Source organism: Chelon labrosus, assembly GCF_963514085.1.
Source record: "Chelon labrosus genome assembly, chromosome: 2".
In the NCBI taxonomy this organism is placed as follows: Eukaryota; Metazoa; Chordata; class Actinopteri; order Mugiliformes; family Mugilidae; genus Chelon; species Chelon labrosus.
The window spans coordinates 13791528-13807073 of record NC_140338.1 but is presented as its reverse complement, the minus strand read 5'-3'; the positions used below and the strand labels follow the sequence as shown (position 1 = coordinate 13807073).

General features: G+C 41.8%; 1 protein-coding gene across 2 annotated transcripts; it reads right to left on the bottom strand.

The window, feature by feature from the left end:
- Positions 1 to 121: 121 nt before the first annotated feature.
- On the bottom strand, positions 122 to 13025 carry chtf18 (CTF18, chromosome transmission fidelity factor 18 homolog). Of its 2 annotated transcripts, none has more exons than XM_084557183.1 (22): positions 12745 to 13025; positions 11737 to 11826; positions 11502 to 11655; positions 10725 to 10914; positions 10489 to 10581; positions 9323 to 9375; positions 9079 to 9220; positions 8768 to 8992; positions 8585 to 8682; positions 8367 to 8490; positions 8127 to 8263; positions 7547 to 7640; positions 7364 to 7462; positions 7145 to 7275; positions 6498 to 6612; positions 6130 to 6354; positions 5880 to 6029; positions 5401 to 5531; positions 4014 to 4158; positions 3807 to 3902; positions 2486 to 2555; positions 122 to 413 (listed from the first exon to the last, which is right to left on the bottom strand). In XM_084557183.1, the coding sequence occupies exons 1-22, from the start codon at positions 12830 to 12832 to the stop codon at positions 292 to 294; spliced, it is 2772 nt and encodes a 923-aa protein (XP_084413309.1). In that variant the 5' UTR covers positions 12833 to 13025; the 3' UTR covers positions 122 to 291. The 2 variants fall into 2 exon arrangements, with proteins under 2 accessions (XP_084413309.1, XP_084413310.1); XM_084557184.1 differs by having other exon boundaries at positions 9079 to 9217.
- Positions 13026 to 15546: the final 2521 nt, after the last annotated feature.

Sequence of the window (15546 nt, the reverse complement as noted above, 5' to 3'; positions counted from 1 at the left end):
TACTTTCATGTTTATTTATTTGGAGACTCTTGAATGCTGTTACTTTATGTGAAGACCAATGTGTGTGCGAGTGTACAGCAATTAGTAGCTTTCTAGAGGTTTGGTTTCATGGACTGCCGAGCAATGTTCAACACCTTTTTATTGGCTCTTTACACCGTCAATCCAAATAAAGACTGTTTTGAATTTAACAGGATCTTGTCTTGACATGGATGCTTTCACACAACACAGGAGGAACAAGTACAGCGGAGGCAGTCACGTACGTGTGTGTGGGTGTGTGCGTGTGTGTGTGTGTTACAGTAGTTCTCTGATGTAGACGTTTCGCCTGACAGCGTTGGACATGCCCTCGTTAAACCGGAACCACACGTCACTGTTGCCCACTGCCGTTCCCATAGAAAGAACTGGACACTTCTCACCTGCAGAGAGAAAGCGGTTCAGTCGTAGGTCCTCCAGTGTAACGGCAAAAGCTAAGTTGCTTCATCCAATAAAACTTTATTCAAATGCAGAAACTGCAGTTTTCCAAACCCTTAACAATGTCTTTGAACTTGATTAGTCGGCAGTGATTAACATTATGACGTCACAGTGAAGATAATGTTTGATCTGGATATAGAAAGTAACCACGACATCAGTTTATCAATATTAGACGTGTGTGGAATTTAGTTTAGATTTTGAATTCATGACAATAATAATTTCATCACTGAGTCCTGGACGATGTTTTGTTTTTACCAAATTTTACGAAATTCCCTCAAAGTGTCCGAAAAGATATCACGTTCACAAAACTAGTAAGGATGGAAAACCTGCAAAAATATGCTCCCCTCAAAAGGAACTCACACTTACAACTGGATTTTTAAAAAAATCAATTTTCCAATTCAAGTTAATCTTCATTTGAAAGTTCTGATATTGATTCATTCCTCTAATCTGGTTTTTAAATACATGAAATTTCCTTGATCCTTAGATTGTGCAATGAGGTAACTTAAAGGATGAGGCTGGTTAAAATATCAGTATTTTGTATTATATGACTAAATTACAGTATATTTATTACATGGTAGGTTAACTGGTGCAGTGGGTGTGATTGCTCATCTTTCTTTCCTGTCTGACTTATAATGGACTGGCAACCTGTCCAGAATATCTTCCACATGACCCTCCACAGGATAAATAATTACACAGCTACATCTACATAGATCCACCTCTGCCACCTCTTTCTGAAAACCTTAGCAAACACGTGACAAACCCACGAACTGGGACCTTACTGAACATTTCCACTAACGACGTTGTGAACAAGAAGCGGTTGCTCATAAAGACTTTTCCCGTGAACGCGGTCAGCACGACTTCATGTGAAGGCAGCAATAAAACTGCAGTGTTAATCAGATACATTTACATATTATGACGCGTTTATTTGTCCCAACATGTTAGTTAGCCTATCTAGACACAACCACTATGTTACAGAGAAACATTATCAATTTGAGATGACCATCTGATGAATGTGTAGTAAGTACAAAACTTACTCTCTTATTGATTTAGAGGAAATATGAGGTTCACCAGTCAGTCACTAACTGATCGGGTCTATTTATTTTTTAGATCTTTTTGCTGAGAACAGATGATTATTTTTGCCGAAAACGACGCAATAAGACTAGTGAGAGTCAACCATGAGGGTAAAGTTTTTGGCTAGACCGCTAAAAAAACTATAGTTCACTATGAAACGTAAAGTGAGCCTTTAACACAAGCAGTCAGCCCACTGTAGCATAGACAGAGTGGGAACATCACCAGTCAGGAGCGTATTCACTCAGGTTAGTGCGTCACAGGAAGCAACGCAGATATCTCCACATATAGAAACACTCAAATGGCGGTCCGAGCAATCAACAGGGGAAGCAGGACACAGGATTTGGAGCAGAGCCTTTTTTTAGTGCATTCAGTCCTGACGTCGCTCCTGCTCTGACCCACAAACAGCCACGGCTCTGCCTTTCCACCCTGATTATCCTGTCAATCAATTTCCTGGATGTTCTGTTTTTCAGGAAGTCATTTTAATGGGTTCACTTTTAATAGCAATGACTACTGATGAAGAAAAAAGTGATAACTGGAGATTAGATTGATAACTACTTTGACAATACTTACCTCGGGTTGGAGGACAGAGAAGGAGCGACACTGTTGTCTATTATTTTCAGCAGGGTGTTATGATACGTGTGAACACAGCAAACTACTTTACTTTCATTTTGATTTGGTCCAGAATCTGTAGTGACTATATGACTACAGACATGTAGCTAATTTAACTAAAGCACAAATTTGTTTATTCTATTGGCTGGTGTCCAGATATATAAAAAAGAGGCTGTGTCCTCAGTTGGCAACATAATAATATGCTAATATTAGTGTGAGAAAATGCAGGTGGCGTTACATATCGTACGTCAGTTTGCACCTCGGCTGCCTGAGCTCTCTAGGGGTTTGGATAAATAAAGCTACTCTGATGTCATTTAGCATTGAGACTGTACATCACCTTTCTCCAAGGACTGCTGTGGTCTCTGAGGTTTGGGGGCGACCGCTCGACCAAAGAAATCCAGCTCCGGCTGTAGGACACAAACACAGTCACGATGAGGAGGATGAAGTTAATCATTTTCTAAAAAGACTGGCCTCAATAACAAGGTCAATATCAATGAACAATCACACACACACACACACACCAGCCATCATTAGCCTAATTTGCTAGAGTCACCATTAGGGAGAGTAACCCAGTGGCTCCTCATTACCCTCATTTCTGCCCTCCAGAGATTACATTTCTGATCTATTATAACGACAGCTCACTCAGAGAAGATGTTCAGCGGCTGCTTCTCTATTGCTCCACCTACAGACTTCAGCTAACACATACAGCTCTAGGAAGCTCAGAGCACATTAAACATCAGTCATCCCTGATTGTTCCCTTGCAACTCCAACATACAACACAGTCACTCACAGACTCCACCAATTTACAGGTGGACCATTGAGCAGATTCTTTATATGCTATTATATGCAATCCCTTGTTTTTATGACTACAGACTACTAAAATAAGGATGTAGCTACAGTGGTGACACAAATCATTTTGAAACCTTGAGTTTGGCATTTTGGCAGTTGCCATCTTGGTTTTAAGAACCTCAAGTGACCATATGTGGACAAGAGGGTGGATAAGGCCGACAACCAGAGTACATTACACGTTAGGAATGTTCCGAGTGGTATTGGAGCCGATCCTGGCATTTTTTTTAAATGATTGGATCTGTGGTTATTTGTTTTAGGCCTGCCATGAACCAAAACTATGTTTGTGTTTTAATGGCGATCGGCTAGTGTCAAAGATGGCAAACATCGAAGAAGAAGAAGAAGCAGCAAAATCAAGTAACTAAAGAAGCATTTTAGTCTGGAAAATAAAGTCAGCCAGACAGTAATTTGTAAATTATGCCATGTAGATGTTTAGCGAGGTGGTAGTAGAGGATCATCGTTCCATACTACCAACCGGATTCACCACATAATATATCACCCCCTCTGTTCCATAGAGGGTTACAGACTTTATGGCGTTGGATGACCAACATATTTCTGTAACAGAGGACACAGGTTTTCACATCTGCCGGAGCTTCTAAAGGTAAAAGCTACACTCTGAGCTCTACATTAACTTTGACAGCGCTATTTATTGGACTTAATACAGACATACAGTGCACATGTGAATACAAGTAAGATAAGAAAAAGCCTTCGTGAATCTCCTGGGGAGGAAATTTTGTTTATATAAGATCAGGACTCGGATTGAGAGATACTTATTATCAAGAGCTCTGAGAGTCTGTGTTTGTGTGTCTCACCCTTATCTCCACCGTGGTCTGCTTGACAATATTCTCCAGCCTCTGCTGATGGTTCCTGGTGGGTTTAGGACCGGCACTCTTTTTTTCTTCCTTCTTCTGCATCAAACAGATTGTAAATACATCACATTGTTAACACAGACACACGCTGACCTGTGCCGTTTACAACAAAGCCGCAGTCTGCTGGGTAGAACTGTTCTCGTGTCTCACCGCTACAGGGTTTCGTTGCAGAATCATCTGCTCGGCCCTCCTCATCTTCTCTTGCTCCATCTCTCTGCTGATGGTTTGTTTGGCCTGATACGTCAGCTGGCGGCGCGGAGGCAAGCCCGGGAACTTCACCACTTCCTCAACACGCCTGCCACACAAATACACACACGGCTCAACACAAACAAGACAACGCACTCATAACGCGATGCCACTGACACGGATGTGAACCCTGTTAAATGGCAAACAAAATAAACAAAAAGCTTCCACTTTTGGTGCTGTGGTTCATGTTTTCCAGAATAAAACCCTGAATCTGTCACTCTCTAAAACCTTAATCCTCTTACCGCTGATCTCCAGCTCCAACCAACACACACATCTGTGAAATCTTACTCAGTGCCTCACGGATTAACACGAATAAACTAAAAACAGTTGGATGACACAGTGAGCTATTTATGGCAGGTTATCACTCTAATTTATTCAATGTTATCAGCATCACTTTGAACACTTTAAAGGAATACATACTTAAATTAAACACTGCACAGCTAAGAGGATACTAACAATATCTTAAATTTTAGCAGCATGTCATTATTTGGAGCTCAAAGTATAGGCAGACATGATATGACCCAATTCTAACATGTGACTGAATCACACATTCCTCATACACAGAGGATAGACGACACCGCAACAGACCAAAGATAGAGGTACTTGTTTAAGGCATAAATCAGTTCTTTAAAGCTTCTTCAGCCAGAGAACCAGAGCAGTCCGATCAATAAATCCTTTTGCGCCTGTGATGTAAAATGTTTACGCTAACAACCATGTCTTAATCCATGAGTCGTCAGAGAGTGGTGTTGTGGTGCGCTAGAGACGGCAGGTACAGGAAAGTGTAGATGAGAAGAAGCAGCAGCAGAGCCAGCACTAAAGGCAGGCCCCAGTCGTTGGTGACCAGAACCTCGTCACAGCGAGCCTGCAGGAAGGAGCCCTGCTGGGCACTTCGGTCCTTGGCCTGGGTCGGCATGGCTCAGAGGGTCAGCTGCGGACAAATGTCTCCGGAGTTAAAATGTAGTCCAAAGTTCCACCTGGATATTCCTGATGGCCTCCTGCGTTATCGATACATATTCCCGCCTTGCTCAACTCCATTAATCGGTCCGACTTAACCTCTTCATCCTTTCATCTCTGTCCATCCACCGGTGAGGCTTTACCGCTCTCTACCCAGCTTCAGCACCGCAACCATCACACACACACAGCAGGTGTTAAGGGGATTATTCTCTAAGCCTTCATGCAGAGAACCACAGTGTGGACAAGAGTAGTGACCTTCAACACCTGACATACACATATCTGCTCTGCATGAGTCCACATGCACGACACGGTGAAGTGCAAGTGTGTGTGTACTCACGGCTCCAGGACGTATGTGTACTGTCCCTCAGGTGTGCGGTCCTGCCTGTACGAGAGGTTGTAGGCCAGCATGGTGTTGATCAGGTCACGCATTTGTTCTTTCTCTCTGCTGCTGAATAGCTGCGGATTCACCTGGAAGAAATACACAAGATCAGAGACACCATCGCTGACATTTCTATGAGACAAGTATTTATTTTTTCCCTCTAATTTGTCTTCTGAACCTCCACCCATATCAGTGTAGTTGGTTATAAGTTTGAGAGCTACCCAGTTACCAGTTTAATTGGTACACTGAGCTAAAAAGTATGAAGTCTAATTGTTTCAAAGAGCTTCTGAACTTATTGGAGGATGCAGTTTGTGTTACTGTTGAATTCTGTTGAGATGTTTTACTGTTTTAATTGTCATTTTATCTGATAAATGGACCCAGAGCAGGAAAATCTAATCTAGGATCCCAGCTGCTACAGCACATATGCTCTGACTTACAGGCCGTAGTTTGGGACAAATGATGTCGAGGAGCAGTGTGAGTATATCAAGGGTCAGGCTGAGCTGGCTGATCCTCGTTCTGATGGACGCCGGGATGTCAGCCAACATGGTGGACAAAGCGTTCCTGCTGCTGAGGAGACGTGTGGAGGCCTGGAGGGGACACAACAATGACTCAAACATATAGCATGAAATATATTATGCTGCTTGTGTCTTTTTATCCTTTGTGTCACAGTATGTAGAAGACTAGTACCTCGTGCTGGCTGTGGGGATAGCTGATGCGGGGCACGTGTGTGTGAGCAAACAGGAAGTGAAAGCTGACGGACAGGAAGGGCAGGTATTTCATCAGGGTGAAGTTCTGCCCATGCAAAATGACTTGGTTCAGCCTGTCTGAGAACAACATCCAATCCAGAGCCTCGCACACACTGTGCATGTTAGGGTCTCTCACCCGCATGGACAGATAGTTATCATACAGACCCTGAGGAGAAAAGAGACACAATGTTTTACAAACCAGGAATATACTATAGATGAATTTCTGTTTTGTTTTTTGTTTTCAGATGTTTCCTGAGCAGAGACTACAGACAATGTTGCGGCACAGTAACACATTAGGAGGTTTCTTACCTGAGAAACCTTATCATACTCTCCACTAGATGAAGCCAGATGTAGAATCTGCTCAAACCTCTGAGCTCCTCTTCCTGAACCCGGTGCCTCCTCAAACCCCTGACCAATACGTTTCCTGGAAAACACAGACAACTAAGTTACTGTAGTCCAGAGATGATTCTTTGTTGTGGCGGGTCTCTAGAGAGTTCACTTATTGAATTTAAACGCATTTTAATACCACATAGAATGGAACTTAAAACTTATTTTACAGGAAAGAGGAAAGGCCTGGGATTATTATTCATTTATTTATGTACTAATATTTGTACCATATTTGTTATGACTTGGCAACAATGAACTGTAATAATAATGAAATTAAATCTGAACTAAAACCACCAACATGCAACAGAGGATAGATTAATGTAATAAAAATAAGATAATACTTAAATCCTGATCCACATATTTTAAATAAGGCTGTAGGACCTTTTTGTTTTAGAGAAATCAAAAGTCAATACATTTTAAGAACAGCAGATACTTTGACATCCTTAGATTTCACAGTTGATTCACAGAAAGATGCAAACAATTATGGATCCCACTAAACTGAACACTAGCAGAAGGGCAGCAGGGTTAAAGTCGGCTCCTTCAGTTACTCAACGACGGACCAACGGTACCGTTTTGTTCGCGGCAACTGGAAGATCTCCTGCCACAGATGGAACAAGCCTTTGTTCTGGTCCTTCTGCCCCACATTAACACACTGGATTGTCTTGGTGTCCAGCTGCTTGTGACCGCGACTATGGAGGAACTAAACAGAGAAAAACATTTAATGTTAAACATATGATTGCAATGCATCACACAACAGACAGAAACTCCTTCGCAGTGCTTCCACTCACTTGTAGCGTGTTGATGCAGGACCGGATGTCGTTGTCCGTCTTCTCACACAGCGACATCAGAGTGCCTGAGTCTGCCTTCAGCCCCTGTCGGAGGGAGATCTGCACAGAAGAACTCAATATTAAAAGAGAGATTGTCACTGTGTTCAGAAATGTTCATCTACTTCTCTGAGTGTGTGTGCTGACCTCTGCCAGTCTCTGTGCCAAGCGGGAAGGCTGAGTTTGTGGGAAGGTTAAGAGGAAGGCCTGCTGCCTGAGAGGTCTAAGAGCTGGAGTATAACTACAAGAAATAAGCAAAAAATAAAACACAACATTTAAAAGTTATATGCCCACAAATACACAATGACTAACATACACAGATCAGCCACAACATTAAAACCACTGACGGTAAATACCATTGACCATCTTGTGACAATTCAGTGTTCTGCTGGGAAACGTTTGGACAGGATGCAGCTTGACACAAATGATTTAGGAACAACTCAATAAATATGAAAAACAGCGCAAGGTGTTGACCTGGCCTCCAAATTCACTAGATCCCAAACTGATCAAGTATCTGTGGGATGATCCACAGAGGCCCCCTCCCCTCAACCCACTAACAATCACAGGACACCCTCAGAAGGACCATGTCCATTCTCTGATGAGTCACAACTGTTTTGGAGGCACAAGGGAGACCTACACAATATTAGGAAGGTGGTCATAATGTTATGCCTGATCAGTGTGCAGTTCCCACTTTAAAGCTGCTGTTAAACATCACAGAGTCCCTTACAGGTCGTTACAGATGCAGATGATTGGTCGAAGCAGGGGGGACTCCTTCTTCTTTTTCTTCTTGGCAGTCTCAGCACCGGCGTCCCCAGCGTGTCCGTCCTTCCTGTTCAGAACCGCTAACAGTATGTTGATGGCAGCCTGCAGAGCACGACAAGAGGGACACATTTATAAAAAAGACTGCAATCCCACTCACGGTATTTAGCTGGTCTTTGCTGATATTTAAACCACGTGACGAACGTACCGCAGGCGCTCCGTCGATCTCATCAATAATGAGACAGTTCGGCCTCTCGTTGGCTCCTAAAACTGACTTCATCTGTGTGGCTGTGTCGATGCGTTTCTGGAACACCTCTGCACTGCGATCATCGCTGCACAAACATCAACAGTACCACTGAGCTCAAACAGGAGGACTACAACTATTTACTGCTTTCATTTGATCGGTTTTGATTCGGTTTGTCTAACCTGGCATTGATTTCCACCACGTTGTACCCAGCATGCTTTGCTATGACGTGAGCCAGAGTGGTCTTCCCCAAACCTGGAGGGCCAGACAACAATGCCACCTAGAGAGAGACCACAAATACGTGATACCTTGTGTTAACTAAAGGTCATTAAATCGAAATGCATAAGACAGTGAAGCTCTTCTACCTTGAACTTGGGTCGTTTGTACTGGTCCAGCTCGGCCTCCAGTAGCTCCTCTGTCACCTCAATCTTGCTCTTGAAGCGATTTTGATTCTGATTGCCTTGATTGGGTTTGAACGAGTTCTGGCTGACAGCTTGTTTGTCGGTTCGGGCCGGACGGGCCTTCCTCTCTTTTCCGAACACTACGGTGTCCCAAAGTTTCAACCACTTGAGCAGACAGCGGTTGGTAAACTGCAATGAAACAGTCAAAAGCTTTATGCACTTATACAGAAAGCATGAGGTCTTAACATCGTGTAGCAGCACTAAACATCACTTACGTCATCGCTGAGAAGCTCTGTGTAGTGGCGTGGAGAAAATCTGTCCACCCACAGTCGAGACTTTCTGCCCTCTGTGTCCTCAGGATCCTCGTTCTCTTCTTCTTGTGCGTTTTCAGACTCAGCGATCACATCGTTCACACTGCTGGAATGGGACACAGATCCCAACAGACAATTAAAACTCATTTTTACTACATGTAATTGTTGTTCTTTGACATTTCTGTGAAAGAGACAGGACGTGAATTACCGAGCCAACAGGTCTGAGAGACGCTGGGATTCCTCTACAACCTGCTGGTGACGCTGCATGATCACAAAGAAAGACAAGACAATTAAATGATGTTTAGATCAAAGCGGAACCATCCTCTGTTTCATAGGCAGTTCATGAAAATGGACCGTTTTGTCCTTGGATTTAACCCTGTAATAATATTCATTATTACATCCATTTGGTCTTCAGATGTCCTGTTGCTCCTCTGTCTCAATCTACCACTGTGTTTTGTGTTACAGCGGCAGGGAACAACAGTGCAAGATACAAAAATATCTTTCACCATGGGACTGAAACTATATATACTACCACAACATTAAAACCACTGACAGGAGAAGTAACTAAAGGTTAAGAACAACTAAAACACAAAACAAAAAAAAAACATGAAAAACATCACAAGGTGTTGACCTGGCCTCCAAATTCACTAGATCCCAAACTGATCAAGTATCTGTGGGATGCACTGGAACAAGCCTGATCCACAGAGACCTGTCCCTTCAACCCACAGGACCCCACTAACAACATTGTGCTGCCAGACACCACAGGACACCCTCAGAAGGTCCATGTCCAATTCTCTGATGAGTCACAACTGTTTTGAGGCACAAGGGAGACCTACACAATATTAGGAAGGTGGTCATAATGTTATGCCTGATCGGTGTATCTGTCACTATCCGTCCTTCGCAATCCACTGTCACACACATACTAATTTATACCCTAAGACTCTCTTTAATCTTTGAAAATTATTTCTAGAGTTTCTACTAAGCACCAAAGCACAACGATACTTATTTACGATACTACATTACTGTATTATATTGTAGTATTGTGATAACATAAATTGCCATTTTTTTAACTGAAAATAAATGTGTCTTGAGTCAAAGTAGTGAACGCAGGTCTTTGCAGATGAAGGACTGTAATATTCTGTGCATGTGATTCAACTGTAGCTCAACAGCATCATCTAGTGGACGGAAAAACATCCACAAATTTATATTTATTACTTATTGTAGTATCAAAAATGTCTATTCATGTTTGCAAATGAATACTTGATCAGATCAGGGTAATGACACAAAATACTGTCTGCATTGATTATTTTACTCTTGCTGTGGGAATGTATTGTTTATAGTGTTACATTGTGCTGCAGGTGTTAAGTCACTCACCCTCTCTGCCTCTTGTTCTCTCAGGACTCCTATAGGCACTGCCAGCAGTCCCAGTCCACCCCAGGGGTTTGGTACCAGTCTGGAGTCGACTGTCTGGAGACACACAAGCAGTTGGGAGTATATAAACCAAACTAGCACCAGCACACGGCAGGCAAGTCAAAGTCAACAAGAGTTTAGGAAGAGCTGCTGCCCAAACTGATTCAACAACACAGACGAATAACTGAGGGAGGGCTGACCTTTGTCTCTGTGTCTTCTTTCTGTCTGAGGTAGACCCGACTCCCTGATGAATCCGTCACAGTGATATACTCTCCCTCTATCGGAGGTCGCTTCAGCACAAACAGCGATGCTGGAGTCACAGTAGGAGGTCGGCTGGGTGTCTCGGGGATCGCAGCAAAGCCGCTGATATCCAACGCAGTCTGGGTGGACCTGAAACACACAAGCAAGTTCAGAGATAGGTTGTACTACGACAATAGTATATTCTATGTTTTTACAGGTTTATCATTCAACAGCGATAAATGGCCATCACAGTTTACTCTGTGAGCTCACTGTTACATGCTTAAAATCAGACTTTTTTTCTTTGAGGACTCAAATGAGCCAGTGGTATTCAAACTACATCCAAGAAACTATAAGTGAACAAATGTTTGACATTTTTCTTTGCTAAATTCCTACTTTATGAATCATTATACCAAAATGATCACCTATTATTTGTCTGTCAATCAAAAACATAATTGTTTTGTTTCAGTTTCAAAATGATAATGATGTCTACGACAGAGATGTCTACAGTCCTCAGCTTTCCTTTGTGCTGCCAAGTGCTTTAATGCCTCTATTAAAACACACTACCATATTTCACGTATTACATGTATTGCTTTTCAGTGTATCTTATGTGTGTGGTATTCAAGTCAACATTTTGTTTAAATAACAATAAATTTCTTATTTAGTGACTGTTGTCTGGTTCTTCGGCCCCAATACTAAGACACTGCATCAACCATCATAATTTTTTTAATTTCTCCTACCTGAAGGTGTGAGAGGGCTCATATTGCTCTGGAGACGACGGCGGCGTGATGTCATCACTCTGCGACGGGACTCTCTTGCTCTCTTGAGTTTGTGTCGCGTTGAAAAGTCGCTTGGACACACCGTTGTCCTGCTTCTGCCGCTTCGCCTTTGGAGCTGAAACGAACACGTTACATTTAAAGTTACAAAAATGACCGAACACATCAAGACACACATGCACAAAGAGGGTGAACTCACTGGTGGGCTGATCGACCAGCAGGTGCTCGATGTCTGAGATGTCGTCTCCCGGACCCCGACTCTGACGTTTGCCCGGCTTGGTGGACTCCTCTGAGATGTTCAAGAACACAGACAGTCGTACAATGCATCTCATTGGCAGGACTCATGACATTCATGATGTACAGGCTATTATTGTTGTGCATTTTAACTTCATTTCAGTACATCCATAAATATTTTTAACATATTTTTTATTATATATTTTTTTTCGTATTTATCTTATTTATATTTACACACACACACACACACATATATCTTAGTAATGTACTGTCTTGTGGTGTGCTCTTATTGTGATCTATCGTCCTGTCCTAAGTCTTATCATATTTTTGTGTTACCTGCCTAGGGACTGCGGATGCAAATCAGCACTGTTGCTATAATCCAGCATATTTATGTCTATTGCTGTCTGAATAGATGTTCATTAATGTGCACTGTCACTATCAAATAAATAAATATACTTTCAAATTCGCACCTGCTGGAGTAATAACTGAATTTCCCCTCTGCAAAAAATAAAGTCTAATCTTATTTGTTTCAAATGCAACTAGTGTTACACAGGTTTTACATTACTGTATTAATACAAATGATGTAGAATATGTGCCTCCAAGATTAAATAAGACCACAAATACGGAACAAAAAGTCTGTGTTTATTTGGAAACATGCAGAGGATTCATGCATGTTATATGTTTTTAACTCTAATCCAGCATGCAGTTTGAATAGATAGACCTCTGATCTGTAAATGCGTCATTCTGCAGGATGAAAACGACCACAAACATACAACATAGAGTCCCAAAAGACTATCTCTAGTCACAAGAATAACAAGGTGTCCTGCAAAATATAATAAGAACTAGATACAGAGATACACCTGGAATCTTTCATGTTAATGTCTGAACTTGTTGAGTATAAAAGCACGGTTAACTCGGAGTTTAATTCGCCTTGTTAGCTGAGGAAAACAAACCTGAGCTTGTTTTGACTCACCCTCCATCTCAGCCATCGCCTCCAGCTCGTCGGCGAACTGCTCCTCGAAGTCGTCCTGTATCTCGAATAGTTCGTCATATTCGTCCATTTCTGTTCGTACATGTAAACGAAACAACCAGAGACACGACTGACACTTTATCCAAACAAATATAAAGCGTGAAATTCCGTTTTCATGAATGTTTCCTTCCCGTCTTCGGCGTAGCAGCTCTATAGTAGAAGAGATTTCCCGGCAATTTTTTTCTTGTGAAGTATTACATCCGGGGTCACGGGAATCCTCTCTTCTGATTGGCTACTGAAATTTAATTCCCATCATGCACAGCGCAGCTAAATATTCAGTCTGTCGAGCTAAATACATTTTGTCACTGAACTGTAAATAATATAAATAATTACTTCGTCTTAACTTCAGATTAAGACTCAACTTTAAAGAAAAAACATTAATTAATATGTTTAATATATATGTTTAAAATTAATGAACTTTGTCTTTGGAGGAAGTCGATTTTGATTTCACAAATGAGACCTTGAAAATTCAAATAGCTAAATATTTTCTGAACAAAATCTTACCAGTTTACGAGCACATACCCAAAGAAAAAATAATTATTGAATATAAAAAACTTAATTCTCCTAATTAAGCTATCTTTGTTTCATTGAGTATTGGAGACTCTTAATTATATAATCTCAGTTTCATCCAATACAATAGGTAACATATACCTATGAATACATAACCCATAAAGTATATGTTGGAAAAATGTGTATTAAGCTCCTGTTATTAGGCCTTTTCCACTTACTGACTTAACGGAGGTGTATAAACCTATTTAGACATATAGGGTGATAATTAACTTTTCACTGATGTTTACTTAAAAACGTCTGGTGGGATGTTCAGCTGTAACATAGTGTTGTGTCTATGTGTGTATGTGTGAGAGAGAGAGAGAGAGATAAATGATGATGAGTGTGACGTCAGGGTGTCTCCATTGCCACCATCTGCTCCATGCAGCAGACAAACACTGGGCCGGCAGTCTGTGTGTGACACTGAGTTAATTTCACATCAGGGAGCACGAAAGCAAACTCACTCATCTCTCGTCGTCTCTTCCCCTTGGACTTCTCGTCCTCTCATGTTCGTCTCATGTTGTGTGAAAAATGTACAGAGGACATTACCCGGATCAAGTACACACAAGTAAAAGAACGCTTTTTCTTTTTGAGGACAGTTTTGCTCCAAATCTAGGAAAAATTAAAATTAATAAAACATGTCTTCAAATTATGTTATATCCATATCCAGTTGTGTAAAAGTATACATCAGCCGTAACGTTATGAACTTATATTGCCTTATATTGACTCCACTAGATCCCTGAAGATGTGCTGTGGTATCTGGCACCAAGATGTTAGCAGCAGATCCTTTAAGTCCTGTAAGCTGCGAGGTGGTGTCTCCATGGATCAGACTTGTTTGTGTTGTTTGATCTTGTAAATCTGGACACCAAGTCAAAAGCTTAAACTTGTTGTTGTGTTCCTTAAATCATTCCTGAACCATTAGTTCTGCAATGTGGCATTATCCTGATGAAAGAGGCCACAACCATGAGAGGTTGTGTTCAGTCAGCATCAGCGCTTTGGTACGTGTCTCAATAACATCCACAAGAGATTTGCCCACAGCATCACACTGCCTTCACAGTCTTTACTTCTTCTCATAGTGCATCCCCAGGTAAGCGTTCCCCAGGTGAACGAAGCAGACACACCTGGCTATCCACTTGATGTAAAAGAAAACATGATACAAGAGACAGGGCCTCCTTTGTCCATTGATCAATGGAGTCAGCATGGAGACTCTAACTGGTCTGTAGCTACACAGCTCCGTACAAAACAAACTAAGATGCACTGGGTGTTCTGAGAGTTTCAATCATAACAAGCATCAAATTTTTCTTTTATTTATACTTAGAGTCTGACTTTAATGATCCACAAGGGAAATTGCCTGGTCACCTTAGCTGTTGTACACAAAAATAAAAATAAACACTATTGAAAACCACTAGTAAAAATAAAATAAAATAATGTCAGGTCAAATCCCACGGACCTCCCATCTCCCACTTGTCGGTTCACTGCTTTTAGTGTTTTGGACCACTTTTGATAGAAATTGACCACTACAATACAGGAAACACCCCACACTCTCCATTCATTTCTCCATTGTTACACATCTGTCAATAATAAAAAACAAAAGATCTGAAACAAGTCATTGAAAAAACAAAATAAAAGACAACAATCTTAATAATCTATACCATAATTACCATTAAACCATTTTTTATTCTCTGTAAAGTTCCCAAACATCGCTATATTTCTATGTGTTTCTTCTTGTATTTCCTTATAAACACACTTGTGTTATGTCTTTTCAGCTGCATATCTTTAGTTTTCTCCACTGAAAACTAAAGAGATTGTTGTTGACTTCAGGAGAGGTCACCCCCAGCATCCCCCCGCTGACCAGCGAATGTGCTGCTGTGGAGAGGGTGAGCAAGTTCCTTGGGGGTGCACATCTCACAAGACCTTTCCTGGACTAACAACACAACATCACTGGCCAAGAGGGCTCAAAAACGCCTCAAGTCCCACGCCCCCATCAAGGACTCATTCGTACTGGGGCACCTTTGAGAGTATTCTCACTGGCTGCATCACAGTGTGGTCATCGAACAGTCAGCAAAATCATCGGTGCCACTCTGCCCTCCCTCACAGACATTTTCCACACCCGCCTCACTCACAGAGCCATCACCATTGCCGGTTACTCTTCCCACCCCTTACATCCCATCTTCAGTCTCCTGCCATCGAGGAAAAGGT

Coding starts and splice junctions, on each gene's coding strand:
- chtf18 (XM_084557183.1), bottom strand. CDS start 12,832: ATGGACGAATATGACGAACTATTCGAGATACAGGACGACTTCGAGGAG. Junction 8,683..8,767: donor ACAAACGACCCAAGTTCAAG/GTAGAAGAGCTT, acceptor GTCTCTCTCTAG/GTGGCATTGTTGTCTGGCCC. Junction 4,159..5,400: donor TACACATACGTCCTGGAGCC/GTGAGTACACAC, acceptor TTTGTGTGGCAG/GCGTGTTGAGGAAGTGGTGA.